The sequence below is a fragment of the Ochotona curzoniae genome, unplaced genomic scaffold, assembly GCF_017591425.1.
Source record: "Ochotona curzoniae isolate NIBS_2020 unplaced genomic scaffold, NIBS_Ocur_1.0 contig_2321, whole genome shotgun sequence".
NCBI classification, from domain to species: domain Eukaryota; kingdom Metazoa; phylum Chordata; class Mammalia; order Lagomorpha; family Ochotonidae; genus Ochotona; species Ochotona curzoniae.
In genome coordinates this window covers 20,321,316-20,334,023 of record NW_024465421.1, presented here as the reverse complement: position 1 = coordinate 20,334,023, position 12,708 = coordinate 20,321,316, and the positions used below count along the sequence as shown (strand labels likewise).

Genomic DNA, 12,708 nt, shown 5'->3' with positions numbered 1-12,708 from the left:
CCCTCTTGTTTTTACTTAAAATAGCATTCTACTTTCTTTTTAAAATGGGATTAAGATGTAATTTGGTGAGACAAGGTTTCTCTCAGCTGATGTGTTCTCTGACCTCCTTTAGATAGCAAGCTTAGTATGTTCCCGTGACATGACACCATACCATATTTTCTTCTTAAGTGACGTTTCTTTTTTCTTTAAAAATATTTTATAAATATTTTATAAAAATATTTTATGTCTAAAATTTTATGGTTTTCTTAGGTAGCTTTAGTGCACTCTTCCCAAATAATCTGTTGACTTTTTAAAAATCTAATCTCCTTTGCACGTAGACATCCACGTAGGTACAGGTTGACATGCTCCGGCCTTGTGATCATCCTGGCATGATGTGGTGGTGACACACAGTATTAATACCCGCGTGCAACAGCTTGTCTGTGGCCCAAGCTCTGACATCCCCATGATTTCGTTCAGGAGGTCCCCGCATGCTGACTTCATGATCTCTCTCAACTCTGAGTCCAAGGCACATCCACACATTCCCTGGCAACCTCCATTCAGATGCAGCACCCGCCCCTCCCCTCATCCGTACACGTCGACCCAATGGACAGAGAGCACATTTCCCCCTGAGCGAAGCAGTATTGTGAATTTTATCTTCTCTTCCAGAAATCAGTTCGTCTTCGTTGCAGCAGATGAAATTTCTTGTAACACCTCTGCAGGTAACAAACATTGCTACTTCTTGATGCATCCATCCAAGTCTCAGTATCTTTTTTTTTCCTCTTCTTTACATGCTGCAGTTGGTCACATTAGACAGTTTAGTTTTAAAAGAGTCATGTGTCTTTAGAGTGTAGCAGAAGCCTCTGAGCTTTGCTGTATGGAGGGACATGAAGGATACCAGGCATTTTGCTAACTTGGGTGTTTTATTTCTGATTTTAGTAATACATGGTCCAGAAAAAAAAGGCTGAGTTGAATTAATTTGCAGTAAAGTCTCATAGTAAAACCAGTGCTATGATGATAAAATACTCAACAGGGGAGATTAGGGACACAGATGTGGGACGTGTCTTCTAACTGGGTTCACAGAGATGGATATGTGAATTATTTGGGATCTTTATGGAATATGAGAGGCACTAAAAGACCGAGTCTATAAAGCTGCGGGCATTAGGGAAATAGGATATAATTATCTCTGTCTTAAGGGGATCTTGTATCCATGAGTATTAGCTAAAGATCCTCAATTTCCTTTCTTTTCACACATATCTTGAGTAGCAGAACTTAAAGAAAAAAAAGTCTATAAAATTAAAAAAAAGAAGACCAGGACATTTGTAAATGGAAATTTACATAACGTGTTTTGCTTTGATGTGGTTCAGGATAGTTAAATTTGGATTCTCATTAGCATGTGATTGCTTGATCAAGTGTCAAGATAGGTGAGTGCTTAACCAACACAGATTTCACTCCTGGCTCCTGTGTTAGTGTGTGTTTGTAAGCTTCAGCTAGGACCCGTGGGACTGCTGGGACGTGTAGCCAGTGTCTTGGTCTTCGGCAATCAGGGAGAACACTGCGGCTCATCTGTACACACCTGAGCATGACGAGCTTGAGACGCACACACCCCATGGTTAGCAGCTCTGCTCCAAGTTGAGAGTCATTGGAGAGAATGAATGCAAGGGGAGGGTAGCCAGGAAGGTGCTGCACCCTGGAAAGGCTGCACCAGCTCCATCTTCACAGTCAGTTTTGGGATTTTTGATAGCAATTGGAAGTCTTGCCTTGTGAGTTTTAAAAGGTATGCATGGTTGTATTTGAAAGAAATGGCTTATTCCACTTCTGGAAAACCTCCTCGGAAGGGCTCTGCTGTTGCTACTGCCTCCCTGGACTGTAGTATCCCCGCTTTTCCCTGCGACCCTGCACTAGGACCTCATGGCGGACAATCAGTTATGTGTTTACATCTTTGGGAGTAGCTGGGGAAAGATGTCAGGTTACAGGAATCATCCAATGGTTCCAGAGCTTTAAGGAAAAGGAGCCAGAAACTCAATTGGGATGAGTCTGAAATTGATTAACAGATGTCGTCTGTGGGTGCTCCGTGACTGCTCATCTTCTGTCTTTCCTCTTCAATCCTGTGCTTACCCCTACGTGTCTTAGATTAAGGTTTGACCTCATAGGTCAGATGTCAGTGTTACAGCATGGATGGTAGATACTGAGTGTGGCCTGGGGCTTCGTGTGCCTTGCTGTGTAAAGCATGGGAGCCACACGCAGTGTTCATAAGTGTCAAGTAGTGAAAGTCCACACAAATGTGGCAAGCGCCTCTACCTCCCTCATCTAACGTGGAACGGGTGCTCATTATCCTTAATGAATTGCTATTGATCATGTTTCTCATTGAGAGAGAGACCTGGCCCTTTGATGATCATATTAATAACAGGCTTTATGCTTGGTAGGGTTCCATTTGAACTCTGAATTCCAAATCAAGCATGACAAAAAAGAGAGAGAGAGAGACGCCATATCAATCAGTCAAGTATCACGTTATCTTTGGCAGGCTGTCCAGCCCAGTCATAGGGTGAAAACAGAAAAAATACTGAACTCTTGAGTCTGTAGGGGCCGTGACGCACTGTGCCTGTGAATGTTCCAGGGCTCGTGTGGAAAGCCCCAGTGTGCCTGCACTCTAAGCAGCCTCAATGTGCTAAGCTGTGAGTTCCTGGTGCAGAATACTCCATGGGGCTAGGTGAGTCCTGAGGGCCAGCAGGGTTTGACATGAGGCAAATTCTCCCTTTTCATTTGCGGGAAGAACATGATGTTTAAGATCCCTGCTTGTGAGGTTTAATGGACTCAAGAGCTGACATTCTTAGGATGCGGCTTCCTTCCCACAGTAGGATGGCTGGCCGGTGGCAGTTTTGCTCTTGATGGAGGGTAGCGATGACGAGGTGACAGTCATCCAGCCATGGCAGCCACGGAGGCCCTCGGGAGTCTCCTTTGCATTCCACCAAGGGAGCGTGATCATTTTTATCTTTTGTTGAGGATGTCAAAATGTCTCTTCTGCTTTTGCTAGTCACACACAGTCTCTCGCTGGCGTGTGTGATCTACATGCGTGGATTCAGAAGCAAGTGCGTTGTCTTACTCAGGAGCCCCAACAGAGTCATCATCTTGTGCTTGTCTTGTGGGAGCCGCATGTCCCTGGGGACTGCGTTGGCCCAGTATCCCCCTTGAACACTGGAACGCTCTCATCTCACATGAGCCGGAGTCTGTCGGAGATGGCCCAAGTAGGGCGGAGGAGCGTCCCTTCTTCGTGGGGATTCCCTGCCCCTTTGATCTCTGGGTCTGTTTCAGGATGGTCGGGTAAGGTGGTGGTGGTTATGGTTGTAGTACAAGATGAGCCTTGTGTGAGAACAGAGGTGGGAAAATCCAGTAGTTACATTGATGGGGAGTTGTAAAGTTGTTTCAGTCGGTTGCCATCTATTGAGTAATTGCTGTGTGTCTGAAACTGTTCTGAGTCCCGAGGTTGTGGCATTGAATCGAGTCAGAAGAATCCCTCCAGCAGAGGGGAGAACTGACCCCAGTCCATGTGTACAGATGAGCATAGAACATACTTGTGTGAGAAGTGGTTTAATGGCCATGATGAACCAAAAAGGAACACAGCAATGCTGGATGTAGCAGATCCACTGCTCAGAGCAGGTCTCTGCAAAGAGATGACGTTTGAATGGGGGCCTCAGAATGAAGTGAAGTCATGAGCTGTATACATGTGGAATTGAGAGCACTTCCAGCTGAACTTACAGCAGATGCACAGCGTCTGTGGTTTTGAGACATGCTTGAGTTTTCTGGAATCAGCCCACCAGTGTTGGGGGGAGCATTTGTGTGGATGTGATAACATTGGAGAAGCAACCAAGGGTCAGAGAAAGTTAGGCCTTGGGGTTAGGCACTGGGGTTAAGTCTGATAGGAATGTATCAGAAAGCAGGCTGCAATGTGACATTAGCACTGATCAGCTGGACTCCTTTATGGAGACTGGATCACACTATGATAGCAGGAGAGGGGAACCACGGGGGGATGGAGGGCAGTGACAGGTTGGTCTCCACGCCTGCTGTGTGACCAGAGAAGTGGTTGTCTCTGAGTTGGGCTTTGAAGCAGAGGTACATGGAACACGCATTAGATCCACAATCTCCAAGGTCCCTCTGGGGTTAAATGGCCACTTCCTTCTCCTGCTCTGTGGCTCTATCAATCTCTGCCAAGCCCTTGATCCTTGCAGGAGTTGTGCCTTGTATCAGCTTTGCCGGGTTCTCCAAGAAGTAACTATTGGCTGTCATTTGCTAACCAAAATCTATGTGCTAAGTTCCATGTATGTGTGCATGCAAATAAAATTGATCACACTGCTCCATGAGGTGGAGGTTATCATCATCGCTGTGTAAGAGGTAAGAGATGTTTAACAAAGAAAAAAAAAACAGACTTGTGCCAAGAGAGGCTTGGTAACTTATTCACAGTCACACTGGAGTCTGTTGACACCAAGACTCCACTGTGTTGTCCTGACCCTTAAATGTGCTCTTCTCTTGACTTGGCATTAAGGACTTGTTTTCTTCAGCAGTGTTGTCTTGCTCATAGAAACCTGTGTGGCGTTGTTATCAGTATTTTTAAGCGAAATCGAGGGTACTGGCTGTTTCCTGTTAACTTTTTCACTAGGGTTTCTTTCAGTGGACTTAGCAGCAGGTGTTGTTGAATAATTTCCTGCACTGGTGTGTAGATGGTAGTGAAGGGAGAGGGTCCAGATCACAGAGTATGCTTTATATGTAAGATTCTTTGGGTTAAACAGGCAAGGTATGTGCTAGGTCAATGTGCCCAATATAGTTCTGGTAGAAAATTAGCAGGTAACACAGTCCCTGAAAACTATAGAGGGGTTGGACTAGTCATTTTTAATGTCATTTTGGATGCTGAGTTCAAGGTGGAAATCTCTCAGCTGGTCCCTTGCTGGAGGAAGGGAGGGATAGGGGCTGGGACTCTGTCCTCACTTCTTCAGCAATGAAAATCTGTCCTGGTGGTCTAAAGAGATAGGATTGCATTCCTTCCGAGATTCTGATGGAGTCATGAGTCAGCTGTGATAGATGGGGTGCAAGACTTAGAGAGGCTTGGCCCAAGGAACACATCTGCCATAGTTGTTGCAACAGACCCTGTGGAGCTGGTCACCATAGAGTCTGCCAGACAATTATGAGAAGTTATAAGTGGCAGGGTCGGGCACATGTTGGGTATCATGCCCTTTCTTGTCTTTTATCCCCACCTCCCAAACTGTGCACACACCCATATTGCTGCCTTAAAACTTCAGATCATATGTAGGGGGAAATTTCCAAATTGGCCTTTCCTCTAATTGATCCTTCAGCAAGTTTCATCTAATTGTCTTCTGTGCATGTAGGTTATTTGATTATTCAACAAAATTGTCATGCAGCAAATTGATCTGTGTTTAATTGGTCTGTTTCCAATAAAGTGTGATGTGTATTATAATAGGGGCAGCACAGGGCACCAGGGGAGCATAGAAGCAAAGACACTTGGCAAAAGTAATATGTTGATGCAGAGCTGTCTGTGTACAAGGCCAAGTTTCACACTTACTACATGCAGCAGGGTATAAGAAAAAAATTCCCCTCTGAGTTTAAGGAAATATTGAATTAAAGGCTACATTTTCATCATTGCAAAAAAGATTTTGAAATGCATACATAGTTTTTTCCTCAGTGTATATTTTCCATGAATTTCTAGAAAGTTCCTTATCTCAGTGAAAAGCTAGAACAAGCAAAATAGAATAGTGACCATTAAGTCGAGAGAGAGAGGAGCCAGTCTCCTGTGCTTGCTGCAGGTGCCGCCCTTCCGTGCCCTGCATCCCCCATGAGGTTCAGACTCCTAGGTCTGCACGGGAGCCTGGGTATGGGATCCATCTTTCCCCAGGGCATCCTCAGTCAATCTCCCAGAGAAAGCATGTGATGAGATCTTTTTCAATCTACTGACCATTAAGTGCATGGAGCTCTCAAGGTATTGAATTGTGACTCAGCAACTACACATTGCATTCTGAAACAGCGAGATATATATACATACACGCACACACACATATACATATATATATATATTTTAAATGCTCCATTAATGTGTGTGTATTATATATTGAAGTTGTGATGATTTGGAAATGGTACACTAAAGATACAAAAATGGATTTCACTTTTTACTGTTTTAAGTGTAGTATGAAATTTTAAATTGCCTAGGAGGCTTATGTTGTGGCCTTTGTTATATTTCTATTGGATGGCAAGCTCTGGCTTTGTATTTTCCTTTGTTTTGATCAAATGAATATCGACAGGGTTGGTGCGCCCTGAAGAACCAGTCTCTTTGCAGGTGAGGCATATCCACTTGAGTTCAAATATTGCAACAGATCGTAAACTGTGTTGACATTGTGCCCTGATTTACGCTGCCAAGCAAAGGGGGCAGTGTTGGTGTGTGTTGTGTGCGCCCACATGCACTGTGTGTACAAGGATGTTTCTTGGTCTTCAGAGCCCATAGCCTGCTGCTTTCTCATCTGCTTGTTACTTCTCAGAACTGTTTGCATGGGACATGGGAGATGCCAGCACACAGGAGTCTTGTTTGCCCAACCATTTCATGAGTAGCTCGGAAAAATGCTTTCCCGGGTCTCTGTTGTAGATATGGAATAGAGAGAGAAGCAGCTGTCGTTCTCTCTCAGTCAGTAGTTAACACTTGTTTGTTCTCTAACTCACCTTTAACCCTCATTACACTCACTACTGTCTTGTGCAGTCAGAATGCACCAGTATAATCGCTGCATGGATGGAGAACCTGCTCAGGGAGGCAAAAAAAAACCAAGTTCAGCCATTGTTTGGCAAGGAACCCTGAGGAATTCTAAGTGTCCTACTGTCATTATCTGCAAGGGTGTTGAAGATGTCTTGATGACTACAGACACCTTTGTTTTCCCATGTAGATAAAACTATAGTTAGAAGGCCATGGTGACATCCAAGCATGATGGGAAAGTCTTATACAGAGCATGGAGAGGTGAAACAGTTTCTAAGAGGAGGAGGACCTTGGTTGCACTAGGGTGTCCTCTGCCCTTTAGCTGGAGTGGGCATTCGCGAGTGCGCAGAAAGGAGGAGGCTGTGTGACTGCCCTTGTGCATGTGGTCTGGTTGTCTGAAATTGCAAAGGTGTTGGCTTTGTGTGTGGCCTTGCCCATAGACAGTTCAGATGTGAGTCAGGTGCCCATGTGCAAAAACACCAGTTCTGTGGCTTCCCACCTGAAGCTGAGGTGTCCAGGAGAGGCATTCCCTCTGCTTCTTGCAGGAAACCATGAGACTGAAAAGTACATTCAGAGAGTTCTAGAAATGTCCATCTAAAGCCAAGCTAAGGAAGTGAGCTGCAGCAGAACTCAGAAATGTCAGAGTCAAGCAGAGGTGGCTCCGTGTGGTGTGTGGTTAATTATTGAGAATGGGGCCGCTTTGCTTCCTATATATTTGAATGTGTGAGACTAGTATGTTTTTGTGGCTTGTGAAACTCCTGGAATATGAGGACATGTTCATTTCCATGCTGTACAAGTATCCAGGTAGTTCAAAAAGTTCAAAGAAAACAATACTCAAAGTTTCAGCAAAATGAACATCATGCATAGGTTTTTCATAATGTGCATTTCCCATGAGTCTTTTGAAGGTGTCTTTAAGTGCTTTTACAATGGCTTCCTGTTCCTACCTCGCCATGCCAGGGCGTGTGCCTCAAGCATCCCGCCCAGCTTCCCATGCAGAGGAAACAGGCTGATTGGCATTGGAGCTCTGTGTGTTGGACAAAACGAACTCACCACCCTCACTTACGGCCCCTAAAATTCATCCAAAATGTGTATTGTTATCTTTCTATCATCTCAATGTGGTGTATATTATACTATCCCTGACCTGAAAGCATGGAATTGATATAGTTTGAGGATTTGAACCTGTAGGATTTGCATCTTGAGCCTCCTGGATTGTCGGGTAGGTGCTCATTTAGGTGGAAAAAAGAAAACAACCGTTCACTTCAGAAATACACCAAAGTACTCGAGCCCAAAGGGTTGCAGTGGCCAGGGCAGGGTGACAGAGCCAGGAGCTTCGTGTCGGTCCCCTCCACGGGAGCATGGCACTGAGCACTTGGGCCATCATCTTCTGCTCTCCTAGGCGCACAAGCAGGGATCTGGTATCAGAAAGGCTGGGACTTGCACAGGTGCCCTTAGGGGGGTGCTAGGCATTGCAGGAAGTGGCCTAGCCCACTGCAGCACAGTGCCAGCCCCTGCATGGATTTGTTTTCCAAAATACTTTAGCTATGGGGAAGTGGCCCTGCTTGAATGCCTACTCCACAGTTCTGTGCGAGGAGCGTGCAAACCATTCTCCTTGTAGTTGCACTGTCTGGAGTGGCTATAGAGTCTTGTAAACTGCACAGGGGGCAAACATATTCTACTCAGCTTTCTACTCCAGCCAAGACAGGAGGCATGGGGGAGGTGATGCTGTAAAAATAAGTAGCTCCAGAGCATCAAGGATCTTAATTGAGATATGAAGAGGGACATTCAAGGCAGCATTCCTACTGTGCCTGTGTGAGAAGGTCACATTGCCTGGCTAAACTCTGATGCGGGTACAACACAAGTCTGCTGTGCCTCGTTAGCATCTAAGCTCGTTTCAGCTGGATAGAAAGGATGTTCAAAATAAGTAATATTTACGTTTCTTGGTCGAATTGGCAAAGCATTCTACAAAGCATTGGTTTAGATTTGCCATTCAACAGGTAACGTAATTGTTCATTTTATTCCAATATAACCTTAAGTTGAGATATAGCAATTTCAAGTACATCTGTAACTCATAAATTAGATGAATCTTGACCCCCAAAGCATCTGTAATTGCATTGCAGGAGCTACAGAGGATGGTATTAGGAAAGAACTTTTTTCAGTTCCCTCTACAGATCTGGGCAGGAGAGAGAGCTGAGTTTGTGAGGTTCCATCAGAAGCCTGTATCATGATCTCCTGGATCAGCACATGGCTTCTACATGTCTCTGGCTCCCTTTTCTGCGCTCTGTGCGGTAGGCAGAGCTCAGACAGCAATACTTTGTCCCAAAGAGGAAGAAGGTGGCCCAAACAGAGTGAAGTTCCCTGTCGCCAAGGGGCCTCAGACTGCCTCCTCAAGTGAAAAGAGGTGAGCTGCCTTGATGCTTGGAAGCTACGGTGAACTTGGCGGCAGAGCAGGTATTTCTTATTTCTTTGTTAATGGTCTTTGTGGCAAATTTACCAGTATTGTGTGGATTTTCTGGCATGATGCACAATTGCACGGTGTCTTGGCAGAGTCCTCCCCCCCCCCCGCCAAATTTCCTTCCTTTCTTCTGGGGGTCTTGATGCGCTTTTCATGTCTCTGGGAAAGGATCCCTTCACCCATGCGGTTCCTTTTTGGATCAGCCCACTTTCACTCGTGCTTCTGGCGGATGTGCTACCCAGATCCTGGGGATAAAGATGTTGACCACACAAGCATAGCCACGGACCCCATAGGGCTTTTACAGCAGAAGTGGCCAGGATCAATAACCAAGTGGAATATGGGTAAAGTTTACAAACATGTGCATACAGGATTGGAGCAGCGGTGGCGTAGAAAGGTGTGCTTAGGAGGCGGGTGACATTTGGTATGGGACAGAAAGGGAAAACAAAAAGACTGCTAGTTAAGGGGCCGAAGGGGAAAGTGAGTTTGAGTATGAGGACTGTTGATGAGGCCGGTGTACCTGGAGCATGAATGAGGAGCAGGTACAACTTTCTTGTTTAGATTTTTTATTCTAGAATCAATGGAAAATCACAAGGATTTTATGCAGGGGAGTGATGCATGAGCGTATATTGACATTGAAGGATTTGGGCCAGACAGAGGGAGATTTGAAAGATTTTGTTATAAATATAAAGGTCAGTTACCTGGGAGGGCTAAGTGTGGAGTACAGATGCCACGGTCCCCACCTGCTGGTGCGTTGGTTTGGATGAACTGGGAGTGGTTGATGGTCGGCGTGGAGTGCATGTATTGAACCCTTCAGACGTTGCTGATGCTCCTCTACCTGGTTGGGGAGGTCTCCCTGTCCGCACAGGCGCAGTGGCCCCAGTCCAGCTGCGGGGTGAGTGCACAGGTCCTAAGACGCTCTTCCCTCCCGCTCCTCGAGGTCTCTGGGAACTGCCGCTCCTTCCTTGAGCTGTACTGTGCCACCTCTGAGGACAGCGGGTTGGAGACGTGCCTGGCATGCCTCCGCTCCAGTCCACATCTTCCCTAATAACCTTGTGTCTAAATTGTAGTGTCACACAAGGGCGTGTTTGGAAATTAGCATTTGAAAAGAGGCTTCCTTGCTTTCAGTTGGAGCTGACATGGTCCCTTTTCCTCTGTGGAAATGAAATTTATTAATCATAATAAAACCATCGTATTCTGAAAGTAGAGGTCACCCTGAGGAGAAAAGGAGGCTGCTCACTTGTGAGAAATAGTTCTATGATAGAAGAGAATGCTGCCCAATTGTTACCCTGGGTTTTCTACAAAGGTTGAAACCAGGCCTGGAATTCTAGCCCACCAGAGCACGTGCGTAGAGGCACCGCATCTTCATTGAGGACCTTCAGGCTGCCAGTATGTTGTGTCCTGAAAAGAGAACATGTTGACCATAAATTGCAATGATTCCCTTTCTTGAAGGTCCTCCCCCGTTTGCACATTCACGTGCAGGAACACCAGGCTTAAGGCAAGTCTTTGGGTTTTCCGTTTCCTGTCTGCGTAAGGGACAAAAACAGCTCCTGTGAGGGAGTTTGGCTTCGCTTCTACTGGCTTGCTGAAATCTCAGGTCTCAGCAGTGATCTCAACAGCTTCCCTGGTTCTGGTCCGGGCACCCTCTCTCCCTTGGACTTGCACCTTTTTCTCCCTGCAAGTTGGAGAGGAGGAGGAGATGATTAGAGGAAAGGCCATTTGGTGAGCAAAACTCCTCCCTGGTGGTTGCACTGAGGCTCACCCATGGGAAAGCTCAGGGCCTCTTCCGGTTTCCTTGAGCTGAGTGCACTTTGACACAAGCAGGTGGGTGCACCAGGGAGCCTGGTCCCAGCAGGGATGAGACAGGATCTGGTCTCTGCCCCAGTATTTCTTTGGTCGTTGGAGTCAGAAGGGTCCACTCAGCTTCTCTGGCTCTTTGGGGGTGTCACCAAGTCAGACCATCAGGACCTGCTTGATCCACTGACTCAGACTAGAAAGGAAATGGGGAGGCAATAGAAAATGTAGTGCATGCCAGTTGGGATTAAAGGGATCATGGGGCATCTTAAGGTTGACAGGATCCAAGCATGTTGAAAGCCCCATAGGTCTCACTCAGTAGCTGGTACGCTTACCCTGCGGCCTCTGTGTGTGCTGGTTGTGAACAGAAGGCAGCAGCTCCCTTCTTCCAGAGGGAACCACGGTGAGTGCCCGCCCTCAGGAGAGCCCGCAGTGGCTGCTTCCCTTTTGTGGCTTTGTAAAGCCCACCCACTCACTTTGGGCTGGGAAGATCAGGTGGGGGCTGCCACACTAGGGCTGTCCCCAGGTGACAGTACCCTTGGGTGCGTCACTTGCACAGGAATCAACAGTTCAGTCTTGGCTTCCAAGGAATGCAGCCTAAGGTTGCATCTTAGCTTTGATAGTGTCAAAACACCATTCCTCAGACCCCCCTCCGAGCAGACACCTGGCTCACCAGCAGAGGGAGGGCACCACGTGACATTGTTGACCTGAAAGATCCGCCGACCTTGGACAAGGAGCCTCACCTCCGTGAGTTCCCCACCCCTCGCTGCTCAGTCACGTGGTTTCCATCGCTCCTCATTTCTTCAAAAGCCTGTTGTGAGAGAGAATGTTAGAGGACACCAACTATCTCACTTCAAATGCCTCCCTTCCCAAAGCCTGGTCCTAGAGGGGCGAGCTCAGAGTCTGGGGAAGTGCGCTGAAGTAGGCCCTGGTGCGTGGGGAGGACAGGGGCTGCCGGGGTCCCTCAGACCCTTCAGCGATGCCTCTATTCCAATGTGTTTGCTCCTCCTCATTCTAGAAGGTTCACCTCGCTCTTTCTCTTCTGTCCCTGACGCTTCCTTGGTCAAGACAAAAGCGATCTGTTGGCTATGAACACAGCTTTTTGGGGTGCTAGACTTCTCCCCTCACCTGCCATCTTGCCTCTCTGTCTGCAAGGTAGCTATGTGAGCAGTACGCAGAGTCTCTTCAGGGTGTGGGGTTGGTTTTGTGTGTGTGTGTGTGTGTCGCAAGCTCACAGGAAGTGCTCAGCGGACTGGCTGGTACACAGATGGCTTTGTCCCCGTTTCCTTAGCCCACTGTGTAGGGGCTCCCTCCACCCCATGTAGGTAGGCAGCGGTTATTACACTGTACTTACATGGTGTGGGTCAATCTTCACCTCCATTTCCCTTTCAGTTACGGACGAGTTTATGCTGCCGACCCCTACCACCACACACTTGCTCCAGCCCCCACCTACGGCGTTGGTGCCATGGTGAGTACCACTTGCTCCTTGTCCTCACTTCTTCCTGCCTCCCCCCTCCCCCAGCTGGGGCCTCAGGACGGGGGCTGACGGTTGACGTCCTCTCACTTTCCCTTAATTGAATTTGTCTCTTGTGCTAACAGCAGCTCAAATGCCACATTAATCCTCCCAGTAAACTTGATAAATGTCTTAATTTCTTGGCAATGTAGTGCATGTAAGTTATTATATTTCTAATTTTGCAAGTCTCACCTAGCGGAGCACTTACCTTAATGGAATAATTAGTCATTT

General features: G+C 46.8%; 1 protein-coding gene across 14 annotated transcripts in view; it reads left to right on the top strand.

Annotated features, from left to right (window-relative positions):
• The window catches only part of RBFOX1 (RNA binding fox-1 homolog 1), a 1,044,467-nt gene that overhangs the window by 1,027,840 nt on the left and 3,919 nt on the right, over positions 1 to 12,708 (top strand). For 8 of the 14 annotated variants that reach the window (XM_040973377.1, XM_040973373.1, XM_040973369.1 and 5 more), the window contains one exon: positions 12,357 to 12,432. In XM_040973377.1, the coding sequence (XP_040829311.1) occupies positions 12,357 to 12,432 (76 nt within the window). Of the gene's footprint in view, positions 1 to 645; positions 699 to 12,356; positions 12,433 to 12,708 lie in introns of all 14 variants that reach the window. The other 6 variants (XM_040973376.1, XM_040973374.1, XM_040973370.1 and 3 more) reach the window with 1 other exon arrangement.